The following is a 10,190-nucleotide window of genomic DNA, read 5'->3' as shown; positions in this document are numbered from 1 at the left end:
CTCTTCCAACTCTATGATTTTATGAATTGTTGGTCTTCCTCAAGTTAGCTATGATGCGATGTCCTGTATTTCTATTTATAATAATTACTTCTAAATTTGCATCTATATAAATATATAAATTAGCATATGCAAACGTTTTGCAAGTTGGTGTCCTCCTTTTTGGGCATGCATTTCCTCCTTTTGGGTGATTCATAATCAGCCACCCTAGATTTACTTCCAAGTAAGTCTGTACAGATTTGCAGCCTTTTTTTTTAATGTGCAGACATTGCATAGTGAGATATATCTGGAAGTATAAGTAGCTCAGAGATGCCTAAGAAATAGTTCTGTTTAAATTTGTAATTTACTATGGAAGCCATTATCACAGGCCTCATCTACACCAAGCAGAATATTGCACTATGAAAGCAGTATATAAAGGCAGGAGCCACACCAAGCAGGATATAGCGGTATGAAAGCGGTATATAAAAGGCAGGAGGCACACTACTGCTTTATTTACCATATACAGCTTTCATGCCACTTTCATAGTGTTGTATTCTGCTTGGTGTAGATGTGTCAATGGGCCCCAACAATTGTCAGTGCACTTCAATACCGCTATAAAGCAGTAGTGTGGCTCCTGCCTTTTATATACTGCTTTCATACCACTTTCATAGTGCAATATGCTGCTTGGTGTAGATCTGACCTTAGATGAAGCAGCAGATTGTGGGAAGTTTCCCTTTGGTGGAAGAAAAGGTAATAATTTTTCTTCTTCTTCCTTCTCTATAAGAAATAGAAAACCAAAATATCCTTAATGATAGATGAAAGAGATGATTAATCTGCCACATGGAGCTTGCAGGCATAGATGTTAATTTCATGCATTAAAATTTGCAAATTAACTTTCATCCTCTTGCCCATGGTATATTCTTGGTTCTAAGGAAGCCGTTAATTCGGCCACAACCGTTTTGCTGTTACGGGAAATATTCTAACTGATTTATTTGCTTCCCTTAAGGGCTGGAATGACAACATGGCTACAAAAGGAATGTACAAACTAGACGATGAAAATTGTTACCCAACCAACTGCTTTCCGGCCAGAAGTCTTTTGCGGCCCAGATATGAGGAAGGTAATGGATCTGCACAGTTTGCAGCTTGCAACAACCCAGGTTTATTTTTTAAAGCTTGGGGTGTTGTGAACAAATGAGTGTGCTGGTGTACACTGCCCAATCACTTCCGTTGCGAGTGGGAGCAGCGAAATAACCCAGGGATGCCCCATCCCCGGGTTATTTGCTGTAACTCAGTGGTTCCCAAAGTGGGTGGTACTGCCCCCTTGGGGGTGGGTGGGATTTCATAGGGGGCATTAAGAGGCAAAGGGGCAGCAGGGGGGCGCTCAAGGTGGTCTTTTCCGTACCAGAAGTTTTGGTTACAGAAGGAAATTTCTGATCGCTACCTTGCACTATGGAGAGTGGTTCAGAAACTCCTGGTTGCATTTCCAACATCATATTTGGTGGAATGTGGTTTTAGTGTGGTCTGCCTACTTCTTTCCAAGCAAAGAAATCGACTTCAGATTACTCAATGTGGTGATTTAAGACTCCTGTTAAGTGACTTTAAACCAGACATTGGGAAACTGGTATCACTTCATCAAGCCCACCCATCCCATTAAGAATTTACAGAATAGTGAGGTACTCTACCCTAGTTACTAAATGGGATATCTAATATTCTTGCTAAATGACTATCAGACTTTGAAAAGATGATATCACTGGATCAAGTTCGTCAATTATGTTTAATTGAATAAACTAAAAAAATGCAATTGGATTTTGAATAAATATTCAATTAATTGTTACTGTTTTGAATTTTATCGTTATTCTCTTCCTTAGTGGGTCATTGAAAACCGCTATTCTGAATAATTATATTTATAGTGTAGGATAGCGGGCACTGGGCATGAGTTTGTGGAACCAAGGGGGCGGTGACCTGAAAAAGTTTGGGAACACTGCTGTAACTTGTGATCCAGAAGCTGCAACTCGGAACCCAGGGTGGGTTTCAACTTGGCTAGCCCAAAGGAGGGGCTTACTTACAGGTGTAGGAGCTGCATGATGGTGTCATAGAATTGCAGAGTTGGAAGGGGCCTACAAGGCCATCGAGTCCAGCCCCCTGCATTAGCCAAGGCTGCAAGGCCATTATCTCGAGTAACTGATTGTGTAAATGAGAGCACATGTGGCAGATCCTTGGCGTGTTTTCCCCGACTTGATGCGGACTGTTTGTTTTGGCACCTGTGCCTTCAGGGGCTGGCCACTGGCAGGTGGCCCGCCAGACGGCAGAAAAAAACAAGATCGAATTTCTGTTTGCCACAAGACCCTCCCAGGTCAAATGGAAGAGCCAAGCAGCGCTGAGTGGGGCTTTCAGGCATCTGGATGAGAAAACCCTCGACGGTGCACATCTGGTAAGTGCAGTCTTTATGGCACTGAGGTTGTGTTGGACATCCAAGACTTCCTTCGATGGCGGTATGTGCATTTTGAGCCTGGCGCAAAGGTTTTTTTTAAAATAATGTTAAACACCTGAAGCTGCCTTATCATAGAATCGTAGCGTTGGAAGGGGCCTACAAGGCCATCGAGTCCAACCCCCTGCTCAATGCAGGAATCCACCTTCAAGCATCCCTGACAGATGGCTCTCCAGCTGCCTCTTGAAGGCCTCTAGGGTGGGAGAGCCCACCACCTCCGTAGGTCATGGGTTGCATTGGTTATACTGAGTCTGATCTTTCATTTATTCATTTATTCCATTTCTATCCCACCTTTCCTCTATCGTGGAACTCAAGGTGGCTCCATGTGGTTCCCAGGTGGTCTCCCTTCCAAGCACTGACCAGGTCCTGGACCTGCTTAGCTTCAGCATGGTGGCTGTATTATGTATCCTGTAGTGGAGGACATGGAATAACGGGTTCCAGCTGGACATCAGGAAAAACTTCCTGACTGTTAGAGCAGTATGGCAATGGAATCAGTTACCTAGGGAGGTTGTGGACTCTCTCACACTAGAGGCCTTCAAGAGGCAGCTGGACAACCATCTGTCAGGGATGCTTTAGGGTGGATTCCTGCATTGAGCAGGGGGTTGGACTCGATGGCCTTGTAGGCCCCTTCCAACTCTGCTTTTCTATGATTCTATGATTCTATCTTCAGGCCACGCCCTGGTTTCATAGAATCATAGAATAGCAGAGTTGGAAGGGGCCTACAAGGCCATCGAGTCCAACCCCCTGCTCAATGCCCAGTCTGGCAGCAGCTCCCGAAGGCAGCCTTCCCCAAGACTGTGCCCTGCAGATGTGTAGGACCAGAACTCCCATCATCCCTCTGAGGTCTTGGGCAGGGAGTCCTCCCAGTCTCTATTTCCTGAGATCCTATGACCTGAAATGGCCGGGGAGTGAACTTGCTGGTGAGCTGTGGCCCTCCCTTTATTCAGCCCACCAAGGTACAGAAGATGCTCCCACCACAACGCATCTGTGTGTTATCCTGAGACGGGACGGCTGTGTGTCTCACGATCGATCATGTGCCTCTTCTGCTCTCGGCGCACCTCATGTGAAACAAAAGGGCTGACCTGGAAGGTGCCGTGCTGCTTCGAAAGCACAATTGCCCTGGCTTTTCTAAACTCTGATTTATTTATTTATTTATTTAATTACATTTATATACCGCCCCACAGCCGAAGCTCTCTGGGCGGTTTACAACATTTTAAAATAGTAAACATTAAAAGTATACAATTTAAAAACACACACACACACACACACATAAAAAACAGTATGTCCTGCATGTGGGGAGGTGGAGGTCTGAGGTGCCCCTAGAAGCCAGCAGAGACCTGATTTTACTGTATGTGGAGGTCAAAGGTCCCCCTAGAAGCCAGCCAGATCGTTTGGGGAACTTCACAAGGAATTTTATTGCCTGAAAATGCGAAGGTTCCCTATAACTCAGCCTTCCTCAACCTGGGGCGCTCCAGATGTGTTGGACTGCATCTCCCAGAATGCCCCAGCCAGCAGAGGCTCTGCGCCTGCGCGAAGCTGCTGTCGGGAAAACTTCTAAAGCTGAGCTTTTGGCGGGAACCCTCCCCCACTCCGTAGTGCGCATGTCCAGGAGGGTTCCCGCCCAACTCCTCAGTTCTCCTGAGACCTTAGCCTCGGTACCGAGGAGCGTTTGTTTTATACACTGTAGCACCACACCGAAGCGGGGATGGTGGGTGGGTTGTGTGACTGCACAGATGACCACTCGAAAAACTACAGTTACAGCTAAGCAACCTGCATTTCTTTTTCGTGGTCTCTGTGCATCACACATATGGGCTCTGCGTCTGCGCGGAGCTGCTGTCCTGACAAGGAAGGTCCTCCAGTTCTCTGATCATCTTAGTTGTACTGTTTCGGGTGGAAACATGGCTGGCTTCCCATCGTTGGACGAGGCCTAGCGTTTGGCTTTTCCAAGTGGAGGATTTTCCATTTTTGTCTAACCGGGTGTCCTCGTCTCTTTTTCCAGATGAAGCTCCACCACGTGAAAAGCCCTTCACAACTGTGCTCGGTGGACATCAACAACCAAAATTTTGTCTCGGTGAGTAGGACTGTTTTGCCGCGTGAATTTACTGCGTCATGCATTGACGGGGGACCACAGAGTTGGAAGGGTCCTCGGGAGTCATCTAGTCCAACCCTCTGCTCACTGCACTGCAGGATGCAACCACAACATCCCTGACAGATGGCCCTCTAATTTCTGCTTAAGTACCTCCAGCAAGGGAGAACCTGCTGCCTAAATGAAATTGAAACACAATTGTAAAAAGGGGTGCTCTAGTCCAGGGGGGAAATCTACACTACTGCTTTAAAGCGCTTTATAACAGTTTTGACAACTGTTGGGGCCCAGGACACACTGCATGTACAGGTTTCAAAACGTTTTCAAAGTGCTTTAAAGCGCTTTAAAAGCAGTAGTGTAGATCCCCCCCCCCAGATTATTTGACACATACCAGATGATTCAGTGGAGAACCATATTTGGGCAACAGCTATGTCTATCAGGCTTCAAGATTGCCCCTCACCAGCTGAGTGCAAATCCAGTGGAGGCTGGTGACTCCGATGACAGTGAGGGGGTGAATCCATTCTGGATTTCCATCAGAACTCTAAAGGAGCTCTCCCAGGAGCAACGCTTCAGAGTTCGCTTGAGATAACTCCTTTAGAGCTCTGACTGGTTATGACTAAAACCCAGAGCGGCCATCAGAGCCACCAACAACAATCAAACAATCCAAATTTTATGGTACTAGCCAAAGGCCCATGACAAATACATCAAAAGAAAGCATCCATACATATATACAGTAATACAAACACCTTGAAAATACACAGATCACTTGAAATTTGCCATAACTAAAACTCAGCTTTCACTCAGCAGTCTGAATCTCCATGAATCACCAGTCTCCACTAGTACAAATCCTGGGACCTGTTCTGTCCAGTACACCACTGTGGCTGCTCATTGCATGACGAACGTCATAGAATCGTAGAATCGTAGAGCTGGAAGGGCCCTAAAAGGCCATCGAGTCCAACCCCCTGCTCAATGCAGGAATCCACCCTAAAGCATCCCCGACAGATGCTTGTCCAGCTGCCTCTTGAAGGCCTCTAGTGTGGGAGAGCCCACAACCTCCCCTAGGTAACTGATTCCATTGTCGTACTGCTCTTAACAGTCAGGAAGTTTTTCCTGATGTCCAGCTGGAATCTGACTTCCTGTAACTTGACCATGTTATTCTGTGGTCCTGCACTCTGGGAGGATCGAGAAGAGATTCCGACCCTCCTCAACCTTTTAAGTATTTGAAGAGTGCTCTCATGCCTCCCCTCAATCTTCTCTTCTCCAGGCTAAACAGGCCCAGATCTTTCAGTCTCTCTTCATAGGGCTTTGTTTCCAGACCCCTGATCATACTTGTTGCCCTCCTCTGAACACGCTCCAGAGCTTGTCTGTGTCCTTCTTGAAGTGTGGTGCCCAGAACTGGACGCAATACTCTAGATGAGGCCTAACATCAGGCACCTGCCTTTCAGGGAAGCCTCTCTGTCATGACTGATGTTCTCATCAAAGAACTAGTAGGATCGCCAGGATCCTCAGAACACAGGTTGAAAGCCCCCTCGCCAGCCTCTGTACTTTAATGTCCCCTCGGAGCAAGCTGAGGCCTGGGCCTATCTTGCAAAGTATGCCATAGCTCAGAGATGGCGTCATTTCAGGAGAGGGGGAAAGAATTATTGTCTTTCCCGTTTCTGCAGGCGAACGAGCACGACTTTGAGCAGTTCAGTTCTGTCGCCTATATCAACGCCACGGAAAATCTGTTGACCTTAGGTAAGGCATGTCGGACGCTGAATTGGCTTCAGCGTTGAGACGTCATCATCCCTGGGTGTGTAGGCTGGGTGAGGAGGGAGAGCATTTCTTTGCTCCATGTTTCATAACTGGCCCACCTGATAAGGCCATGGGCTAGTCCCAGGCCAGATCTACACGTCGTTGCGAAGGTGCTTCCATGCGCCTTTTTTAAAGACGTACCTAAAAGAAGCGCCGCTTTCTTTACTGTGTGTACTGTGAGCTAGGCAGCGCCGCCTGCGGAAGAATCTCTACCCCATTCAAAGACGCTGCTCGGGCCGCTTCCCCCTCGCGTGTTCTTCCATTCGAATAATCCCCCCTCCCACCCGGCGGCTCTTCTGGCGCGTCCCGGCGGCAGCGACTCCTCCTGCAAAACACTTTTCTCCCTCGGTGTGTTTTGTGTTTGCGTTTGCGTGTGCACGGTGGATGAATTCAGCTCCTGCCTCTCGCTCTCCCCCGCGGTGTCATCTCCCTGGGACTCTCTTCGGTGTGTGCTCGCACACGCGCATGCAAACGCAAATACAAACACACCGAGGGAGAAAAGTGTTTTGCAGGAGGAGCCGCCGCCGCTGGGACGCACCAGAAGAGCCACCGGGTGGGAGTGGAAATCCTAAGGGGAAATCACATTGCTTACTTGGGGCTTCTTGCTTCTTTGGCGTGGTTGTTATGGGCTGCATTGCACAGGCAGAGAGGGGCGACCATGTGATTTGAATTGAATCCTTCCCCTCCGTTGACTTCAATTGAGACAGTGCCATCTAGTGGTGGAAGATCCCGCTTTTTTTACCAGGTTAAAAAGTGGTTCTTTTAATAGCGGGATTTTCAGGGGATACTGCGGGAGACGTCCTGGTCATTGACGTCATGTAATGGACCAGCAAACTTCCGTGAGTGGCTAATCATGAGTGTGCAATACATCGCCCTTTTAAAAGAGCATTCAATTACTGGCAAGAGTTTTAAACTAAGAGAGATTGATATTTGGGCTCCTCTCTTTTTGCCTGCAGCCCACCACTGGAATGCAGCCTCCCAGAGCTTTTCTGAAACGAAATTCAGCCCACAGGCTGAAAGAGTTTCAACATCCTTGTCTTATAGTATGTGTGTGAGGTGCGTGTGTGTTTGTTTTTAAAATATCAAAAGAGCCCTAAACGAGATTGGTGGTGGGGAATGACACTCCCACCTGTGTGGTGCTTGGCTTCTGGCCCGGTAGCCCAAACCAGCGGCCATTACCATGCAGATCTGTCCAATTCAGTATTGAGTATTATGTATTTTATCTAGAAGCGTTTCGTAAATTTCCTGGGCTCCGTGAACTGGAACTTTCCTTGAACGGCCTGAGAAATCTGAAAATCCACGCCGAGGACTTTCCACACCTGGAAGTAAGATCAAAGGGGATCTTGAACACCACAGAGTCTTTCTTACATTTTGAAGGGGTGAAGGAAAGGTTGCCTGGGCCCTCACGTGGAGCGGGTGGGAAATAAATCCCAGGTGGTGAAAGGGTTAATCCCTCCCCCCCCTCCCTGTTTCTTCCTCTGCTCTAAATTTCCCCTTTCCTAAATGATTTTCCCATTTAAAAAAGCCTCCGCAGGCCCACTTTTGATACATGGTGCATGTTACATGTACTTACTTAGCCTGGGAATCTCTGCTGAGGCCTCATCCTTGACATCCCACAGGGCCCAGGGTGGAGGAAGGGGTGCAATGGAATGGTAGAATTCCTCTTTTCACACACACGACTTCCCCTTTGATTTTGTAACCATCCCTCTCTCAGGGTCCCACGGTGGGAAAATACCAAATCAGAAAACAAAGGTAAAATATCAAATTAAAAATTAATTCAGATCCAATGAAATTTCTCAAAAACCTCACCATTCATAAGATCCCCCATTTTAGTCTCATCTAGGTCCAGCCAGAAGGAATAAAAACGTGTCCCCCATGCTGAAGAGGGTGCCTCTTTCAGCCGGTTGGGGTTAAAATCAACTCGTGCCATCACTGGGGGTATTTATTTATTTATTTATTTATTTATTACATTTTTATACCGCCCAATAGTCGAAGCTCTCTGGGTTAGAGAAGGCCCTCCTCCTAGTAGCCACCTGCCTCACTTCCTTTGGCAGGGGCTCACGGAGAAGGGCCCCTGTAGATGATCTTAAGGTCCGGGCAGGTACATATGGGAAGAGGCGTTCCTTCAAATAACCTGTCCCCAAACCGTTTAGGGCTTTAAATGTCAATACCAGCACTTTGAATCAGGCCCGGACCTGGACTGGCAGCCAATGAAGTTGTAAAAGGACTGGCGTAATGTGATCTCGCCGGCCAGTCCCTGTTAGTAAATGGGCTGCCCTGTTTTGTACCAGATGAAGCTTCCGGACCGTTTTCAAAGGCAGCCCCACGTATAACACATTGCAGTAATCCAAACGAGAGGTTATCAGAGCCTGGATCACTGTAGCTAGGCTATCTCTGTCCAGATAAGAGCGTAGTTGGTATATCAACCTAAGCTGATAATATATACCGTATTTCTTCTATTCTAAGACACACTTTCCCCCTATACAAACATCTCAAAAAACAGGGTGTGTCTTAGGATCGCGGGTCGTTTATTATTTCTTAGAATCAAAGCTTTTTTTTCTGTTGGTGGTACTGAAATTAGTATGCGTCTTACAATGGATGGCGTCTTGCAATCGAAGAAATACGGTATATTGCCCACCCACTGAAGCTCTCTGGGCAGTGTACAATTAAAAACCGTAAAATATAACAAGCATAGATAAATTTGAAACATTAAAAGTTAAAAAGGCAATATAAAATCCAGGGAAAGCCTGTGTGAAAAGGTATGTTTTCAGGAGGCGTTTAAAAGATGTTATGTTTTCCGCCTCTCGAACCGCACGAGGGAGGGTCCTCCAGAGGGTGGGGGCCGCCACAGAGAAGGCCCTGCCGCTGAGGTTCTTCATGGCGGGTATTTCTTCGAATCAAAGCTTTTTTTTTCTGTTGGTGGTGCTGAAATTAGTGTGCGTCTTTCAATGGATGGCGTCTTACAATCGAAGAAATACGGTATGTGCATCTCCGGTGGAGACTGGTAGCTCCGATGTCAATGGGACGGTGAATCCGCTGCAGGTTTCAGTCAAAACGCTAAAGGAGCTGCCCAACATGCTTGGAGAGTTCCTTTAGACTTCTGACTGGTTCTGATGGAAACCCGGAGCGGATTCACCACCCCGCTGACATTGGAGTCACCAGCCTCCACTCCGTGTCTCTCTCTCTCTCTCCCCCCCCCCCCCCCCGACGGCTACAAAAACGACCGCTTTGCCTCCGCTCCAGATCCTGGACCTTTCGTACAATAACCTCTCTCCTGAAGATGTCCAGGCTCTAGGGGTTTTGCCCCATCTTAAAGTACTCCATCTTACTGCCAATGGACTGAGTTCGCTTCCGCTTGACCTGGCTTCCCCTGAGAGGTAGGTAAGTGCCCCGGGGGAGATCATGGTGGCTTGCAAGCCATGTTCAGGGGGGGCAGAGGCAGGGGAAACAACACGAAACGCAAACAGGCCGGCTTTCCGCTTCGGCCAGAGCAAAGCGTCCCGACGCCCCTCTTTATTTTGTTTCTTCCTTTATTTGCTAAGGAATGAATACATGAATGGTATTTATATGCTGCCCTGCAATGAAAACTTCTCAGGACAGCTCACACGACGCATCTCCCCTCTCCTCTGTTAACTCAAGCAGAGACATATGGGGCGTCTCCCCCGCTTATGCACAACAGCCCACGGGTTGTTTTAAACCCTCTCCAGACTTGCTCGGAACTAAAGCCCCATCGAACTCCGTGAGACTTCCTTATTTCTGGGTCAACATGTGATGGGCTTTGAAAACCCGGCGTGTGGTTTTTGAAAATGCAGACTTGGGCCTTTTCAACACCTAAGGGGTGTAGAGCAG

The 10,190-nt window shown here is 47.6% G+C and overlaps 1 protein-coding gene across 1 annotated transcript; it reads left to right on the top strand.

Annotated features, from left to right (window-relative positions):
- Positions 1–1,063: 1,063 nt before the first annotated feature.
- LOC134399672 (X-ray radiation resistance-associated protein 1-like) lies at positions 1,064–9,722 on the top strand. The gene is made up of 6 exons (XM_063127754.1): positions 1,064–1,094; positions 2,250–2,407; positions 4,464–4,535; positions 6,212–6,284; positions 7,569–7,666; positions 9,585–9,722. The coding sequence occupies exons 3-6, from the start codon at positions 4,464–4,466 to the stop codon at positions 9,720–9,722; spliced, it is 381 nt and encodes a 126-aa protein (XP_062983824.1). The 5' UTR covers positions 1,064–1,094; positions 2,250–2,407.
- The last annotated feature ends 468 nt before the right edge of the window (positions 9,723–10,190 follow it).

The sequence above is a fragment of the Elgaria multicarinata genome, chromosome 5 (genome assembly GCF_023053635.1).
Source record: "Elgaria multicarinata webbii isolate HBS135686 ecotype San Diego chromosome 5, rElgMul1.1.pri, whole genome shotgun sequence".
Classification (NCBI taxonomy): domain Eukaryota; kingdom Metazoa; phylum Chordata; class Lepidosauria; order Squamata; family Anguidae; genus Elgaria; species Elgaria multicarinata.
The sequence above is the reverse complement of the archived record's forward strand: the minus strand, read 5'-3'. Positions and strand labels throughout refer to the sequence as shown.

Coding starts and splice junctions, on each gene's coding strand:
- LOC134399672 (XM_063127754.1), top strand. CDS start 4,464: ATGAAGCTCCACCACGTGAAAAGCCCTTCACAACTGTGCTCGGTGGAC. Junction 6,285..7,568: donor GGAAAATCTGTTGACCTTAG/GTAAGGCATGTC, acceptor TATTTTATCTAG/AAGCGTTTCGTAAATTTCCT. Junction 7,667..9,584: donor AGGACTTTCCACACCTGGAA/GTAAGATCAAAG, acceptor CCTCCGCTCCAG/ATCCTGGACCTTTCGTACAA.